At 38.4% G+C, this 19,593-nt stretch overlaps 1 protein-coding gene across 5 annotated transcripts in view; it reads right to left on the minus strand.

The window, feature by feature from the left end:
• Positions 1-4,888: 4,888 nt before the first annotated feature.
• Positions 4,889-19,593, minus strand: part of PARN (poly(A)-specific ribonuclease) — a 35,602-nt gene continuing 20,897 nt past the window's right edge. For all 5 annotated transcript variants that reach the window (NM_001396919.1, NM_001396921.1, NM_001396920.1 and 2 more), the window contains 4 exons: positions 18,789-18,863; positions 11,394-11,583; positions 7,040-7,224; positions 4,889-6,775 (listed from right to left, as the gene is read on the minus strand). In NM_001396919.1, coding sequence (NP_001383848.1) covers positions 6,723-6,775; positions 7,040-7,224; positions 11,394-11,583; positions 18,789-18,863 — 503 coding nt within the window. In that variant the 3' untranslated portion in view covers positions 4,889-6,722. The remainder of the gene's footprint in view (positions 6,776-7,039; positions 7,225-11,393; positions 11,584-18,788; positions 18,864-19,593) is intronic.

Genomic DNA, 19,593 nt, shown 5'->3' on the forward strand with positions numbered 1-19,593 from the left:
TTATGGATGCTTTAACTTATTTATATTAGCCATTTTTTCCATTCCAGTTTCCAGTACTAATTTCAGTTACCTAAAAGCCAGTCAGAGCACGCTAAGATGGATCCACCCACCCAGAGGGATCAGTGGCATAGCTTGGATTTGTTCTTATGATCATTCATGCTGATTTATTTTCCACACAGAGAAAAGACTGGAATACGGCAGCACTGTATCAGTTTGTCACTGTAGCTAACTTGCACTGCAAGGTTTGAAAACTGTGGCCAAGGGTTTTTTTATTTCAAGTGTGGATAGAAGTCAGCAAGGCTCTTCTAAACTATGGGGTAAGCACTTATGTCTGTCAGGTTCACAGCATACAGAGCAAAAGCAGCAATGGAAAAATGCAAAAGCTAATGACAGCATAGCGATTTTTTCTCATCGGCTAACACTTCTGTATTTACACATCACTACAGTAAACATTATCACCTTTCTGTTTTTCCTAGGGTAGACAATGTAAAGTTTTAATGCAATTCACTTCTCCATAGACAAAACTGGAAAGCTGTTATGTCATACACAAGTCTAAGTATCTAAAATGCAAATCAAGTTTAGTATTATTTAAAAAAAACAAAACAAAACAAAGTTTTCCGAGTGTGAGGTCGCACTGGTAGCACTTGCCTTGCTCCAAGCACGAGGTGAGGCCCAGCCTCCTGCTAGCTCTGCCCACAGGTTTCTGCCTCTTCCCCATCAGACCAAAACCATCATGGACTGTTTGCATTCTAACAGCACTGACATGCCAAGGTTTGGCCTTATTCCCCCCACCACTATCAGACATCCACTCAGGAGCAGACATCAAAAAAATTTAGAGATAGACAAAACAGTTTTGTGGGTGCTTTTAGAACAGGCCTTGCAATACAACCAGGTCTAAAGAAAACCAACCAACCAAACAGAATGACACTGTGTTAAGAGAAGACTGCTCCAGCTGTCTGGAATGAGACATCCAGGCATTGAAGTGATGCCTCTCTGTCCAAAATCTGGTAACACCCTGAGCAATTATCTGAACAGAAAAAGCAAGCACAACATGGAGAGACTTAAGAGCACGTACAGAAAATTCCAGCTGTCTCAAAAAAATATGCAAGCTGCAAACTGAGTGGGACTGCTTGGTAAGAAAATAGTGCTCATTTTCACAGGCTACAGTGAAAAGATTAAGTCAGCTGCTCAAGTTCTCACTGAAAATGGGAGTAGCTCTAAGTCTGACCAAAAGCACAAGACAACACTGAAACAGCAGCCATGATCCTGCTCCACTGTAGGTTACAACTTCTTGTGCTCCAGCTGGGTGCTCCACAGGCAGCATTAATACAGTATCAACAAAACATGAAAACACCTTCATCTTTCATTTTCTGATCTATTCTCACTTTTAATCTTGACATTTCCTGAGCATGACTGAACACTCCCTATATGAATTCTTATTTGCACAACTATTTTTAGTTTTATTTAGGAAATATTAAGTGTACACAGGTACACTGTTACAGCTAACCAATGTTTCACTGCTACTGCTATCTTTGTGTAAACAGAATTACTAAAAAGAAAAACGAGGCTTTTCAGCCTTCAAGTCGGGAACTCTGCATAAACTTGAGAAAAGTAAGAATTTTGTCAATATATTGTCCCTCAGGCTGTTATACCATATACACAAAAATAAATCAGCCATGTACTCGTAAAAATAGACCTGGCTAAAAGTTTGTGCATTCATCAAAACATATCAGACTGCACCATAAAATGGAAGGCATTACTTTCAGAGCAGCCCTGGTAGTGTGCTACAGTCCTGCAGGAAGAGTTACTGGTCTGCACTTGAGAGACTCTGCTAACACTGAGGTGAAGTTCTTTGATAAACTATCTCATTGTAACAGTGCATCAATTGAAAACTGCGCTCTGGGTAAGACCAGGCAATTAATTACTGTTTCTGTTCTCAGCAGTCCTATGCCACTGCAGAAAAAACTTTCTACTGGTAACTGGCAGCTTCTCAAAGGTAAAATAAAGAATACCATAACTGAAATTATCTAGTACATAAGAAAACTAGAAAGGGAGGTTGAAATGTAAAATTGGCCCCCCCATTTTGTTGGGAAGAAATTTACAACATTGCGTAATTGTTTGCAAAATGAAGAATAACATGTATAAGAAATGTGGCAAATTACTCCAACACACTCTGAAATGGCATATTCACTCACACTCATACCAGACGTGCTTGGAGCAGACTTATTCTTCAGACATAAGCAGCAGCCCTTAACAAAGACATCTAACTTCTAATTACAAAGTAATTAGAGAACTGTTTACATGAGTAAACATGTCGAGTCTTCCTTGTACATTCTAAGCATAAAATCAAATTTCAAAAAGATATTCAAGCCGTAAGTTTAAAACATATATATGCACATACATATGAACTTATTACTGAGAGAGAAGTCTTTACAAAGACTTTAGAATCAAACAAAAAGAGCATTTCTCACTTCAGTAAGAGAGAATGGTGTCTTTAAGGCTTGTAAGTGGAACTGCCAGTCTCAAAGGCAGAATTTGAAGTAATCACCTTGAAAATAGTTGCCTTGTCTATCATTTGATGGGTTGTAAGCAGATCATAAATTAGGATGAAAGGCCACAGTCAGAACCTCCAAATTTTCACATTCAATTACATTCTAACAGCAATCAGATCACACAGGGTGATTCTAGTCATTAACCAGGAAATTGCTCTCAAGTACAGAGACATTTTTAAGACATGATTATAACAATAGAGAAGTCTAACTTTTCCATTTCATTAAATGTTTCCTGCATCATATTTATGAATAACTCATCCCATATGAGTTTGTTTTGAGCTGTGACCCACCCATAATCTGCTGTAATGTTCATGGCTATTTATTTTTAAAAGGAATTTTATGTACATCTATTAAAGCAAAAAAAGAACATCTTAATTACCCTATAAATCCCAACCGAGCCCACCAGCTCCTGAATCTGCTATGGTGAGGCACTATTTCAGTAAAACACACAGGGGAAGTTACTCACCAGGCGTTAGTCAGTTTGCGTTCAAAGCCACAACAGCACCACATAGACAAGCAATTGCATATTTATGTACTAGCGTACTGTGGAGAATCTTAAGGAATCCTCCTCACTGTGCACACCTGCTCATCTGGCAATAGCCTACAGACTTAGAAGCCAAGAATTCGATTACCAAGAGTACTCTCATATATGCCCCATAGCTGAAGTTCAGAGAACATTTTTATCTGTGTCACATTTATTACAATTTAAAGACACAGAGTACATCGGGGAGACCAGACATCTTCTAAGCAACACGACACAACTCAAAGGTTTAAAGAAACAAAGGGGTTAACACCTCCACTTTCTTCAAGAATCACTAAGTTTTAGCTTTCTACCTCTCTCTTCCTTTCTCTACTGGATGGATAAACAATTTAGTCTTCCATCTATATCATCTGAAGCATTTCATTTTTACCCCAAAACGAGCTCACAGCTGAGCACAAACATAGGCTGCTGCACTCCCAGAAACGTTAGGGTTACTTGAGATACTCCTTCTCCCTCAGGCCTCATCCACTCACCTGCCCCTCTTCTCACCCACATTCACATATGTACCATTCTAACATTGCTTTCAATTCAAACAATGAAGTGCTCAAATGTTATTGATAATTGGTCACTGTCAAGTTTCAGTCAAATAAACACATTCCAACCTCTCCACAGCAGCAGGATTTCAGCCCTCCTGCCTTATTTCCCTGTAGAGAGGTTTTCCTTACTTCTCATGTTCAGGTCTAACTCCCCAGTTCTCATCTTTTACTCACAAAATTCCCTCATTTTCCCAATAGAATTTCTCTGCTTCCACCAATGCTAGCTGTAGGTAACACCTGAGAGCCACACCCTGCCACTCCCACTGTGCCCCATCCCCATCGCCAGCAGTGAGGAACCGCCACTCCTCACCTTACCACAAGCACGGAGCACCACAGCTCCACTGCAGTGCCTGCCATCTGCTGAAGAAAACCTTTCACTTCAGCACAACCATCAGCAAGGTAACACTGGCTATTTTATGCAACTGAAGAACAGAAAAACCAGCCCAGTTATGGCTGCTGTGCACTCACCTTGTCCTGGTTCCACACAGCCAGCTGAGCAGTGCTGCTCCTGCATCCACCGCCGACCCACAGGGCTGAGGGCACCCCTGCCCTGAGGGAAGCTGTAGGCCAGGCGCCTTGAGGCCACACACGCCAAGCACCTGTGGAGGCCTCCTCCTGCCTGAAGTTGTTCTGGCCTTGATTAGGGCAACTGTGCAGCACACAGAGCCAGGTACAGCCATTGCTGTTTCTTCAAACAGAAAACAAAAAAAAGCATCAAAATTAAACAATATCCATGGGGTTTGCTTCTCACTTGCCCTGAAAAAAAAAAAAAAAATGGAATGAAGAGAGAAAAACAAAAAAAAAGTATTTCTATCCAAGTATGGTAGATGAATCTGACTTTACCAGGCCCAAACAGCCTCTCCACGCCTTACTGCTGCCCCAGCACCCCCACACAGCCACCCCAACCCCGCGTACCCGACCCCTCCCATCACAGACAGCACGCAGCCCAGAGAACAAAGCTTGAGAGACGTTGTGGCCACAGAGACTAGTGATGACAGCTTTGTTTTCTGGCGATAAAAGCTGTAAAGGTGCAAACTGTAGGCACGTATTTTAAACTTACATCAGGAAACAAATGTGGATCACATTTAGGAAGCTGCTTTCGTCCTCCGCTAGAATTAGTGCTTGGATTTATAGTGAGGTGCATGAAAGCCACAGCATAACAAGTTCTGATGCAACACCAGGGGGGTCGTTTCCTCTTTACAACAGCATCTATCCCTGACAGCTGTCCACCCAAAATTAGTAGTAGTGATAACATAGTCCCAATCCTATCTCATTTTATTAGTGTAAGTAGGTATTATCAGATAAAACCAAAGGCTATGCAAGCACTAGAAAACAAAGCAGCATTATTTTCTTAAGAGGTACTAAGTACAGCTGGAGATAAAAAAAAAAAAAACATCCTGCTTTCCAAAACTCAGAGTGGGAAGAACACTGGAAATAGTGGGTACCGTAGCTTAGAGAAATATACACCCAGCCTACTCTCCATGCAAAAATAATCACCTGAAAAGGATTTAAGCCTCTCTACTGTAATGAAATGAAGACAAGTTCCCATGCTGCTACATACACTTTGGATCAGAAGAGTTCTGTTGATAATTCCCCCTAGTGTCGCTAATAACAGTCTTCTGTCCCATGTTTTAGAGCAATAATATGCTATGGCTGCTACTAAACAAACTAGCAATAACAACAAACTTTAGGTGCACTACTTCCAGCAGTATTCCAAGATTAGAAATAAAACATTTCACGTTTGAGGGATTTAAATCTTTTTCCCTTTTGCAAAGCAATTTGAAGATTCAAGATAGTTCTTGCAGTCACTTAAAAACCCACAAATTTCGGCATACCTTCAAGCAGGTTACTGCATAGTTAAAGTGACAATGGTTCACACTGTGATGTAAGTACAATCTGATGTAACCTTCTTAATATCCTACTTTTCCATAGAAATGGTTTTCAACTTGCTGATTTGCAGAACCCTCATACTTTTTTCCAAGGGAAATGCATAGCAATCTTTTTTCAATAGACTTGGCTTTTCTTCGTTATATTTCACAGATATCTTGAGAGTAGTTAGTCCATAAACACAAGGTGTTTGCCAGACATAGACTGAAAACTTTACGAAGATTAAAAAATAATTTAAAAAAATAGTATTATGAAGAACAAAATAAGAGCAGAAAAAATACATTTCAGAAGCCAATACATAAAAGCAAACCACATCCTAAGAAAATTTCTTTAATTTTCATTTTATGGAAATACATCTTTTGTTTTTATTTCCATGATACAAAAATGTTAAATATCAAACATCTTCTGAAATCTACCAATGCAGATCTTTTTTAAACAAATAGAGGGCTGGTACAGTTATAGCAGGTTTGTCACAGGTACCAAAAAAACATTTTTAACAAAATCCCACAAGATGGGAAAGAAACAGGGAGGAAATAGATAGGGACCCAAGGTGAAAACAGCAGCAGATGTGAAAACAAAGAAAAAACTACCTCCCACCAGGAAATTCATATTTAAGGAGCATATAAATTGTATTTTTGGAAAAGACAGGGTATCTGTAAAGTTGGTATTCAGATGAAGACTGGCTGCACTGGGGGTGAAGTAGAGAATGGAAAACTAAAAAACGATTTCCAGATAGTAACAGGTAGAAAGCAATACGTGAAACCACAGTTCTGCCTGTATCAAGAGGTCCGACAGCACACTGATGTTGCCTGAAAAAATATCTAAAGATTAGGAGATTTGTGGTAACTCCCCTCAAGCACAGTAAACAGTCCAGCACAAAATCATAGACTGCCAGGTCTTTTTGTACATTTCATAGCCAACATGCTGAAATGGATGACTGAAATACATTTAGTCTTGCTTCTTAAATCTAACATCATTAATAACAGCAAGGATTTCACTTGATCAACAACAAGATCATATACTAGTTAATATACACACAAGTAAAATTGACAGTGATTGTTCAGTAAACAGTTTAAAATAATTAAACTGGTTTTCAGGACGCATACTGATTTGTTAACACCACCTTAGTTAAATAAATTATGGCTTCCGGGAGGTGTATTCTCACAACTGCTTTCAATCAATTCCACTTGTTAAGGCAGTTATTTCCTACCATGTTTCAGGGACTTCAAAAATTTCAGTGGAATTACTTGTGAGGCCTCCTAAAAAGACAGAATCACAAAGCTCTATATTAATGACTATTAATGACTAAGAAATCAAATACATCCTGCTTCACTTAGTTTGATGCAATTTTTTTCAGTTTAAACAACTTACAACAAAATAAGTTGTAACAGTGACTTACTGCATTACATTCATAGAAGTCCAGAAAACTTGAGACAAACAAAAAACCCTCAACAACAAACTGGTTCTGTTCAGGCCTAGTTTCAAACAGAACAGAAAATTATGAGCAAGAACATTGCTTTTACCTGCTGAAACTTGTTCGCTCTTGATTTTTTTGAACCTTTTGGCTCTCTTCTTAACATCTGGAGGGGACTCCGCATAGGAGTTTGTCTGATCTTCTGGAACCCCTTCCTCTTCCAAATTGTCAGGACCAGTTTCTTCCTGAATAGGACTCATACTTCTCTTTCCCACTATACTGGTGCCTGTAAAACTGAAATGTAGAACAAATATTGTTATCAACAAGTTAAGAATAACTATTACACTGGTACTAGTTACTATGTATCTATTAAATGCTTAAAAAAGTGGTAAAATAAACCACATTAAGTGGTGAGCCAAGAAATTACATTATCTGGAAGATGCAACTCAACTGTAAGTCCATAAAAGTCATCTAGTAGGATGTTATGCAAATGAAGGTATTTATTGTTTGTGATGTAGATATCTCAGGTTTAGCTGCTATTCTGATGAGATCACTCAGCTCAAGCGTAATTAAAGCTGTTCATCTTCATATTGAAGGCTTCCACACAGTAAGTTCACCTGCTCTCTCAAAACTACATGCAGTTTTACAAGTATTTCTACTGCAGAGCAAACATCATGAACATGCCCTTAGAGCTCTGCTTCATTCAGGGTACACTCAGGTAACGCTACAGAGACTTCCATTCAACTAGAATGCAATTACTAATAACAAAACAAAATGGCTATTCTTTTATTCAATATTCAGTTCTTTTATTTTTAAGTTACAGAACAAAACTTTAAAATGTTTTATTTTTTCTTTTAGTCCCTAATATAAAGAAGCACAGGGTTTCAATAAGGTTCAGCTAAAGGAATGAAAGATCTAGCTGTATAGTTTTAGCTTTGAAGTGGAGGGCCCTTTTCATCTGAACATTTTAGAACAGTCTCTTTCTGGGATGTCCAAAAGCAGTAAACAAACATGAAACATGATTATGCTTCATGCTCTTACTTCCACTTCAGGAACACAAACACTGTTTACTCTGATGAATAGCTGGCTCTTCATCCAAATGTTCACACACAGGCCTTCTTGAACGACCTCTTATAAATCTTGTTTTCAAGTTATACCACAACACAACTACCATCAGTAGAACGATGAGAACCAAAAAGCTGTTTGGAAAGGGAAGGAGGTGGGACAGGAGCAAAGAGTTCTTGTGAAAACAAAGCATTTAGAAAATTAAAGACTACAAGGGCTTGCTCCAAAAGTAATGCCTCCTGTTTTATGACATCGGCCCATGGCATCAGAGGCAGCTCACCAGCATTCTGTGGCATGTTGTTGGTGTGTGACAGATGGCAGCAGAGGGGCACTCTGACAGAATGGTGCCTGACATGGAAGTGTGGGGAGAGCAAAGGGGTGGAACTGAATTCCTCCTTGCAGAAGAAATGGCACCCACTGACATTTATCGACGCTTGTGAAGATTTATGGAGACTGAACAGTGGGTGTCAGTGCATTAAGAGGGGATGGTGCATTTCAGCAGTGTTGACAGTGACAGTGGTCACCTCAACTGGTGCAGATTTTTTGGAGGGGGCACAGCACGCTGAAAAGTCATGTTTCATAGGTGAGAATTTCCTCTATTAAATAACAAGGTTGTGCTCTGTGTGTCTGTTGTTTCCGTGGACATAAATAGGAGGCATTACTTCTGGAGCAACCTACCTGCTATTATATTAAAAAAAATTGAAAAGTTTAAGAATTATACTTTTGGGAAAGGCATTCTGAAAAATACAAAGGGAAGAACAATCATGACCCATAAATTATGATTGCGGGACTTAGAGATCCTAAGGGCTCTTAGAAAGAAACTCACTGTAAGGAATAAGTACAAAATGAAAACTAATTTCAGGCTTCACATTTTTTCCTGCAGACAAAAATAGAAAACAAAACTAAAAAAAAGAAAGCACACCAGAAAACGGGCAGCACAAAGACCAAAACACAGACAATCAAGTACGGTTGACTTCCTGCTTTCTCCTAAATTACTAGGTTTTTTCCTACATTTACTCATTCACTGCGTGGACTCCATATGACTACAGATTGTGGGTTTGGTTGATTATTTTTTCCCCACGTGTCCTATTCTTCTTCGACCTAAAATAAGGTTCAAGAAGTACAGCAATGTTATTTATCCACTTAGCAATAGTAGCAAATGAGTATGGTTGTATATACAACTCAGAGCACAACTCAGAGCAAAGTTCAGTTTTCTAATTTTACCAGCTATTTTGGAGCACGTCCACACGTCTGTCTCAATTTCCTTAGTCTGTTGGGAAACAACTGAACAAAGTGGAAAAAACCAAACTACCAGCTATCAGTAATTTTCCAATTCAGAATCCTCATCTTTTTGGACACCTAAAGTATCTAGCGACAATCTTACACCAGCCATTAGCAAAGACAGCACTCAAACTTCAGAACACATATTTAAGAGCTACTCAGGCAACAATACAATTAAAAAAAAAAAATTAAGCAAAGTCTAAAGCATTTTTGGGCAGCAAAATAAAGTTTTATTCTTAGTTAAAATTACTAGCCAAATTTAGGGAAAACAGTAAAAAAAGCCTATCACATATCACCAGTTGGCAAATCTCCTTAGTTAAGGCAACGCAGTTTTTCTGTTGGTCACTGAAGATAGCAGGTGTGCTTGTGCATGTCTTCACCACAGGCAGAGTCCACCACCAGCCCTCCCTCCCCAACCTCTCCTTTCTGCTGACCTATCTAAACACCAGCCTGCCAGGATGAATTCCATGGGAGGAAGATGGTAGAAAGGGGAAATCTGGAGTTAAGAAAGAATTAATGAACCTACATTACATTCTTCTAAGTTTGCTAATGTAAGACAGAAGCTTTGCTTATAAAAAACAACCAACAACTTCACTACTAAATGAACATATCACCACCACGGAGAAGAACAGCTATTCTGCAGCTGTGCTCCCTTTGCTGGCAGAAGCTGATGCAGTAAGCTTATTAAGTAATAAATAAATAAAGGATGCAGTAACATGAAGCTATTATAAGAGATCAGCTGCTAGCTTCATCACAGTAATGAGTACTTAACTATATATGGTTCAGATTAATCTGGGAAAATATGCACATATACACACATATAAATGCATAAAAATACAGTGGACGAATATAAACATTTATAACACTGTATAAATATATTTACATATATCTTAAAAATATTGGTGTTTATAAATCTCTAGAAAGAAAATGCATCTACAGTTAGCTTGAGTGAACTGAAAGCCACAAGGTTTGAAGTTACATGTTATACCTAAGCTGGTACAACTGCCAGGTTACACTGGAAAGAGGAAATATTTGCAAGAGACAAGTTGACAAGAGAATACAATCTATCAAGTAACAAAGAGAGACAAAACTAAGTAAAAACATGCCAAAAGATCTTCATGGAAGGGAATTTGGAAGAGAATCAAATCACTTTATCCCTGGAATAATGAGAACTGAAATTTATAGAACATAAATTACAAAAGAAGATCAGTCTACAAACAAATTAAAGACTGCTTTCCAGGGTTATCAAAGTGTTGATCATCCAGAAATAACACTGCAAGGGTGCTTCTTGGGGAATCTTTCAATACAAGAGAAACAGATTCAAAATTTAAAGGACATGAAGTGTTCAGGCAGACAACTCACTAAGATACAAAAAAAATTAGGGAAAAAATTCACTGAAATTTATTCAACAGCTTTCCACATTACATATTTGTGATCTTCCCCTATTAATTTGAAAGATAAAAACAAACCTGCCTTTCAGTTTTACTGCTTTCAGAAGTATTTGTTAAAAGACAAAGTTATGTATGGTTCAAACCATAAGCCACCACACTCACTGTTTGTCTAGAATCTGTGAGACACCCAAAATACATGTAATAGCATTCAGTGAGGGGAGACACTTAATCCAGTAGAAATAAAACTAGGACTGGCTATACAAGCATCTTCATTTACCTTCCTGTTCCTGAAACATAAGGACAGCTCCACCAGGACTACCTAAGATGGTAATTTATAACCTTCCCTGTGGCAATATCACTGTGGAAAATCATATTTAAAAAAAAAAAAAAAAAAAAAAAAAAGTTCCCAAATGACAGCAGCCGTGAAGAGGTGTGAAAAAAATGAAACAGGTAATTCTTTTATTTTGGTTTTAAGAAATGGTACTGGTACATCAAGCTCAGAAGCTGTGAGTTGGCCTGCCCCCAGGATCACAATATTTCAAGTTTTCCTAATCACCAAATCCCCTATATTCCTTCATCTATGATCTTGTGACAGGTGCTGTACCACTACTGGTTTATATGCAAATTAATAAAATACATATACAGAGAAAAAAGACAGATATGAACCATCTCAAAAGTGCTACACCTTTGATGAAAAGAAGGAGTCTGCAATACAGAAAGTCTCACCTGTTAATACAGTAGTATCGACTCTGGGAAATGTAAGGTGAACCTTGAGTTTTCAACCGTTTTCTCTCCATCTCCTTCCAACTATCTTCTGTACATTTTCTCTTTGCTCGCTTTTCTTCATGTTTTTTCTCAACATACTCTGCATATGTCTGGATCCTGTAACTTTCAGCGTATCTGCTGGTATTTACAGCTATGGGAAAGATGAGAAATGTTATAAAAAGAACACTTCAATGACAACATGACTTCTTCTGAGATAGCTTAGTTTTAAGAATAGAAGGCAGCAAACTATACGTTCTATTCATATACACGTCTTCCATCTAGTTCCATTCTTAGAGGCAAAACAAACGAACAAGCCAATAGCTGTACTCTCCTAAATCCACACTGCATGTTTGAATTACATATTCAAAACACTTCTGAGTGAAACTTAACACAAGAAGGGTTAATTCTTTTCAATTAGAAATCATCAATTCTTCAGTCATAGTCCGTTTCCAGATTGCTTGTTGGCAAGAAAAGATTTCCTGGATTTTTTCCCTTTCAGTCTCATTACTTAACCCAGCACGTTTATTTTGCATGTCTGCCAGGAAAAGACGACATTTGCAAAGGCTCTGCCAAAACTCTGTTTGATTGCCGTGAAACATAAGCTTATTTGAGCTGCATTTTTTGTTGCCCAAGATATCGGTGGAAGCAGCACTTAACTAGAATCCAGCTGCTGCCTCCTATTATCTTTCTAATGTTCCATCTCCACTTAACTGAAAAAAAGTACTGCCAGTTGGAGGTAGAAGGATTTGAGTCAGCACAAAATTAGAATCACCTACAAAGAAAAAACTGTCACTGCCTTCACCTAGCAAGAATTCACCAGTGTTCCTTTGCGTCCCAGCATCTTTGCAGAGCTGCTTTTAATTTGCAAGCCAAGCTCTGGCCTAAAGCCATTGCTGGAATAGATGAATCAGCAAATTAAACTGGCTGTCAACTGGTGTCTTCTACTGTTTTTTAGCTCAAGTCACTGAAAGAAACTGTTAAAAAACAGCAAACCCATTTAAATATAAAACAAAAAAACCCCACATTCCTTTTCATGTATGCAGGCAGAACATTTTAAAATACTGTAATAGTAAAGTGGAGATGAAATCCTTATTTTATTTGTGTACTTCCAATCCTTCTGTAGAAATTTCAGATGTGTTTATCACCTTCTCATTCTTTATGAAATGCCGTCATCTCAAATGCAGGGTATTCTGCACTGCCTCTAACCCATGCATAAGAGATAGCATGCTTCCACATCACCGTTCAGAAATGTGGATTTGTTTTTTTCCTCTTTCAGAGTAGGTCTTCTACTCTGCATATTGACTATGCTGCTATGAAAGCAATTACCTATAGTACAAGTCATGGCACATAGATGCTGCTGCTGCAAAGTCTTTCAAACTTACGTAAAACCTGGCATCCATATCTTGTATATCTATTCCCAAGAATAGATATCTGCAATTATGACTAATAGCCTCATGAGACTATTGCACTAATTAAAGGCATGTTAAACATACCTCCTTTCAAGCCCCTTACATTTGTCTGGACTGTGAAGTCACAGGATCCGTTTGTAAGAATTAGGAGAATATGTACTGCCCATGAAGTTAGGGTGCAGGCATGGTGAGTGAATTACTAATGCTCACTGGAGTTACTGCTTACCAGTCAACATCCCTAACGGTAACATTTGTTTAGTTAAACTCAAGCATGTTTTTACTTGCTAAAATCAAGCACGTAGTTACCATGGTTCATCAAATAATGTTTCACGTTATTTGTTTTACTATACTCCAGGAGCCAGAGTTATGGCTCTTCCATTTAATTACCTGACAAACCCTGCTTACATTTAAGAAAAAGATAATCCTTATGAAGCAGCCTAACGGTCACTTTTAAAAATCTGTATGAGAATAAGTATTTTTGGTCAGACAACTCTTCTATCTTGAAATAAGACCTATACTTCTAGCAGCATATTCACTTTATATATACGTATATACATATGGCTGGTTCTAAAGAGTTAAATGATGACTGTAACTAGCATATTATATGTTAAATTCAGCATATAAAAGTTATATGCTAAAAATATTGCTCCATGCAAAGCACAACTGAAGTGAAGACATGCGGACTATTCTAAGGAACCACACAGACAACTAAATCCTGCATGGTCTTGAATTAAAAAGCAGCTCCCTATATGTTTTAAAAACATTTTCTCTGATGCTCTCTTGATGAAGGCTGACAATGCTACCAGACCAAGTAGAGCTACCTTAACTCTACAGTGCCAATGGAAGAAAAGCATTGCTTGGATGTCTTGTGAATTCTAACAAAACATATCAAACTAAAGAGAAGAGAATTTTTATTTACTTATTTTTAAATCACAAAGTGAAGATAAATTTTCCTGTGAGAAACCTGATGGTAACCAACACCTTGCGGCTACATTTCATTGCATGGGTTGCAGCCGTAGTATTAATATACAGACATTTTCTCAACTCTATTTACAAAAATTTATCTAGACCTGATTATCCATTTTTTTTGTTTGTTTGTTTTTTAAACTATTCTTATCTCCAATGCTCACATCAGTTCACCAAATAACTGAAAAAAACACAGAGGAATTTTAAGAGAACAAATCCATCTGAGACCCCTGTTGTCAGATCTAGAGCCCCACGAATGTAGCAGGGCAATGCACCTGCAGAAGACAGGCAGGGTACTTTAAAGCCTTGCTCAGCAACACACACTAGCAAGGTGGGTATTTTGTTGAGCTGGATGTATTTAGCAAACCACTTGCTAGAGCTTGGATTAAAACAAAGCTTTATCCTGAAAATAATTTTATTCACTTTCAGCAGAATTACTACACGTAAGTCTACTTCTCATAGTGTCAAGTAAAAATATTCCAATTGTGGCTGAAGGAAGTAAAAAATAACGGCTAATTTGGGCACAGATTGCCTATTTTCCATTTTCCATAGCAGCTGTGCCACTGCAAATCCTTTTGCCCACGCCAAGGTAAGTACTGCAGGCTTGCACAGCCCTCCCCAATAAACTGACACTTCATTAGCGTGCTCCTCAGGATCCTTGTCCTCAAGAAAGGTTAAAGAGGAAAAAACCCTCACTGCAAGCTGTTTATAAAAAAAATAAAATAGTCAAGAGTTAGCTAGAACAAGGTAATGAGGTCTTATGGAAGATCCTCTAGGATAATCCTAGACTGAGGCATCGTGAAAGGAAAGTCTGGATTTGCTCTGAGGTCAGGAGACTATTATATATTTATTTTTTAATAACTGGTAGAAAACTTTAGCACATGGCCTAATTGGATCCCAGAATCACCTACAAAAATTCAGAAGTATCACTATTAGGAAGTCTCAAGTCTGCAAGTACCAGATGCAGCATTCAGTACACGTAGCATTCAGTATGTGTGCTTCAAGAAGTCTGACTCTTCAACAACCTGCCTGATGATTCCTCCCCAAGGGAATCCATCAGACTTCTGGATTGCTCTTCCTCAGGTGCCCAGACTTTAAACAGGCTGGAAGCTACTGCATTAAAACATTCCAGGTCTCAACATTTTGTTAGGGAAATTTTAAGACTCAAGTACAAAACATACAAGGACAAATCATCACATCAGACACCATTTTTCTGTTACAAAATAGATACATTTTGTTATTTAATTCAGTACCTAATTCCACAAGCTGCATACTGACTACACAGTAGCACACTTGGATGGTGAGGGTCTATTTCCTTGCTTCAGGTAATCCATCTACTAAAGACTGACGCACCTTTTTCCCTTTCTTCCCTCGCTCTGATAGCCTGGGCCTGTTTTACTGCCATTTAGCACAACTAGGAAGGGTTTAAAGGTGAGACTCTGAGTTTTGCAGTAGCTAGCATTATTCTTAAAACTGCAGACAGGAGCCTGAAGCTACATAGTACTAGCTCTAATATTTTAAAGGAGTTTTACTCAAATGCACTTATTTACATGGCTGTAACACAGCACCTTTGCAAGTCCAGATATACTTGCAAAAAACACTTACGTTCCTTTCTTTACTGCATTGCAACTTTTTTTTTTTTTTTTTTTTTTTTTTTTTTAGAAAAAAAAGCCCTGGACTTGTCTCATAGGTACCCACAGGTCTTGCACTAAGCTTACGTAATAACTTACAGAGACAGTAGAAAACAGAAGTCAAATGCTGTTTTAATGGAGGTTAGTTGGTGGCATGGAATCAAGCATCTCCATGCAAGCGTGCAGGCCAGCAAAGCACCAGAACAGCATCATCACCTCATCTGCCCCGCTGCATGTGCTGTGTAACTAATTTAGCATTTCATTTACTGGGAGAAAAAAATTTCCCTCAACAAAGAACACAGAAATGATGGTACAGTTCACTGAGACTGTCCACACCATGCACTTCTAAACAGATTGCTATAAAGGATTTTAACTTTCTGAAGTTGCAGTTTAAATACTGAAAGAATTCAAACTGTTTAACCTTTGCACACTGTTTAAATTCCTCAGTAACTAGAACAAAATCTATGACATATTCCAAATAATCCCAAACAAACGAAAAGGCAGTAATGAGAATATTGCCGCAGATACCTGACAGCAAATCTGTCCTCCTAAAACTGCATCACTAATGCTGAAAGCTGTAAAACTATCTGTGCTGTGAAGTATGCCACCAGTTCTACTTTGAGACCAAGACTAGAACATACAACCAGAGATTCCGTTTCTTGCTACGGACAAGATTCCCCAACTGCACAAGTACAAAGTTCACCACACCTCATTTCCAGCACTTACTAGTACAGAACTGCTGGTAGAACTAGTATGCTCAAATCTGTTAACATACGAAAGCGTAAAATGCACAGAACACTTTCTTCCTAGTAAGAAAGAAGGTCTTTGAGTACCAGCGGACATTGAGAACAGACTACTCAGGTGTGAGAGACTCTGGGGAAAGAAACGGAATGCACTGCCATTAGATTTCAACTAACAGCTTGTTACCAAATGGGAGAGTGTCATTCCTTGCTCCTTTGCAAGTCACATGTTCTCATGCTCTCCTTTATGGTGTTTCTGGTGATTTCTGAGTGGCTGCTGAGCTGGTTAACCCCACTGAGCCTGCAACAGATTTCTTCTGGGCACAGAATCAGACACGGAAAAGCAGTGAGTGCTCACTGTTAGACTAGGAAAAGAATCCAGAATCAGAGGGGTTGGAAGGGACCTCAAGAGATCATCGAGTCCAACCCCTGCTAAAACCCCTGTGTGACCCTGCAATAGGTCACACAGCTCGGCATCCAGATGGGTCTTTAATATCTCCAGAGAAGGAGACTGCCCCACCTCTCTGGCCAGCCTGTGCCAGTGCTCCATCACCCTCACCGTAAGGAAGTTCTTCCCCACGTTAGTACGGAACTTCCTATGTCCAAGTTTTAGGCCATTGCTCCTGGTCCTACCGGTACCCACCACCAAGAAGAGCCTGGCCTCATCCACTTGCCTCCCACCTCCCTTTAGATATTGATAAACATTGATCAGATCTCTTCTCAGTCTTCTTTTCTCTAGGCTGAACAGACCCGGGTTTCTCAGCCTTTCCTCATAGGGGAGATGCTCCAGGCCCTTTCTCACCTCTGTGGCTCTCCACTGGATGCTTTCATGTGAGCATCTGAATAAAAAGGGATGATGCTACCAGAATGATCGTGTGTAACAGGCTATTTTCAGTCAGTGTTCTCAAGCTATAAGTTATGGGTAGTTCCTTGACCATGGAAACCACAAAGGTCTGGTGGACCCAGCAACAACGAATGAAGAAAATCTCAAAAGCAAAAACTGCTTTTCTGCATAACTGGAAGGTTCACTTCCAATAAATTCAGAGCCATTGGTCATTTCTCTGTTTTTTACTGTGTGCATCCAAGCACAGAATAGCAATGCCAGGTACCTTGCCACTACTGAAGCAAGAGCGTTTCCCATTCTTTGCCACCTATGCAAGCATTGCTACCACAGGCTTTCATTCTATACAAACCACAGCTGCTAAAACTACTCTTTCTGCTACTACAAAAAAAAAAAAAAACAAGCAAGTTGCTTTTTGCTCTGACCAAATTATTATCTTCTTTGGCATTTTATTTAACCACCTGTTCATTGTTCCACTCAGCTTTGATCTTATTTTACATGGGTTAAGTATCATGTAACAAGGCTATTTACTATCATCTCCTTTCACTCCATAGGTGCAAGAATCAAAATCTGAACTGTGTTCCTGGTACTGGATACTACTTAGACTGCCTTCTCATGCTCCTTTTGACTGGCATGGTAATGTCACATCTTTCTTGTTGACAGTTTAAACACAACAGATGTGTATGTGAAAGCAAAATGAATGCAGAATTACTGTAACCATTTCTTTTTTCCTGTGCAAAGCAAGTGAATAATCTGAAAGTCAAGTATGATGTTCAGTGATCTATACGCCATGAAAGGGGATTATCTCATTCCTAAGCATTCACAAATAACTCTTTATAAAAATTTCTCAAGGGTATTACTTATTCAGTATGTTCTTGGGATATCTAGATCACATTTTGCTCTTTTTCAGTGAGCTTCTTATACTGGAAATGGTTCTTCCTAAAATAACTGCCCAATACTTAAACACAATGTTACTATCTATTAATTATATGAATTACAAATGTGGATTCACTAAGAATATTTATACAGTTACGACTATCTTTTTCTTTAAACCAATTCCTCTCCCCCTAAAACTCAGAACATATAAACCTACTGAATAATTAAACAAGAAGCAATACAAGTAAATAGAAAACAACTTTCAAAAAAAGTTGAAAGTGTGTATTTCCTGCATCTTAGATCTTAGATCTTTCCAGATCTTAGCTCCGTGATTTTTTTTTTTTTTTCCCAAAGCTCAACTCATAAGTTCAAATGAAGATTAAAAAAATTAAGGTCTGGAAAGATGGTATATTATTAACAAACAAACTGTAGACACATTAACAGTCCAGACCCAGTTAGGAGACTTACTTATTTTGTAGGTGCTCTACAACAAAACTGAAGGATTTATACTGCAGTTATCACTAGCAAATGTAAACACATCAAACCTGTATCTGTTCTACGGATATCTAGAGGCAAAGCCAGATGATTATAATCCTGATAGCTCTGCTTTGTACCAAATAACAGTAAACAGCCCCCCAAAAAATACTGCATCAGGTAAGGAAAGTAATTATACTCTACCTAAAGGTTCAGGTACTCAAGAGGGTCATGGAAAAATCTCTAAGTCCAGTTTGGTCTCACTGTCTTTGCTGCAACACATGCTATGGAAGTTGCTGCTATAGCATCTAGAGCAACTCAGTGGTTTTGTCATTAGAATCACAGACTCTGCTGGCTTAGAGATTTTTAAAGCAGTTGAAGTCTCATCTTAATTCTGAAGTAATTTCAGAAACACTTACCTATTTGTACTTGTTCTGGCTGGCTCAATGATACAAACGCTGATGTATCATCAATCCATGAAACCTGAATGTTACCTAGAAAAGGCAAAAGAAATGATTGTTTTCATCTTAGGCTCAGTCACACATTTCATCTGCTGTGCCAGATGACAGATAAGAAGATGGTCAATTAAGTGTAACTTCAGCTGAGAATTTTTATTTTTTTTTTTTTTAGCAACTCCATGGTAAAGGTGAATAATGTATCACCATTTATACATGAGCCCAGAACCACTTCAGAAAGCACTGACCATTGAATGTTCATCCTGTATACCCTCAGACTCACACGAGTAAGGAGGAAAAAAAACTACAAGATTTGACTAATGCCTTTCAGACTCCTACAGAATTCTTCTGGTTTTTTTCTATTTTTTCTCCTTCCAATCTTTTAACAAGTCAAATTATAATCAGCAGCTTTTCAGCCCTCGCTCCATGTGCCCTACATATTTCCACAACAAAAATCAAAGCAATTTTTCTATGTAATTTCAGTTCTATACCAAAATAAAGAACAGCTCTGAAGTCCATTCTTCAGAACTGCATTTCCTGAAGACAAAGAAAGGACCAGCCCAAGTTACCACTCACTTTCCTTTTCCAATACAGACAGAAGATAAAAAAATTCTGGTAGTGTAGGAGAAAAAGGTGTCTCACACAAGCCGAGAACTCTAAGTATTGCAAGACTAAATCCTCAAAATCTAGTCTGTGTCACACTACACACTATTTCCTGGATGCACAATGAAAACTTCTTTTTCACAAATAAGAGGAGGTCAAATGTACA

Source organism: Gallus gallus, chromosome 14, assembly GCF_016699485.2.
Source record: "Gallus gallus isolate bGalGal1 chromosome 14, bGalGal1.mat.broiler.GRCg7b, whole genome shotgun sequence".
In the NCBI taxonomy this organism is placed as follows: Eukaryota; Metazoa; Chordata; class Aves; order Galliformes; family Phasianidae; genus Gallus; species Gallus gallus.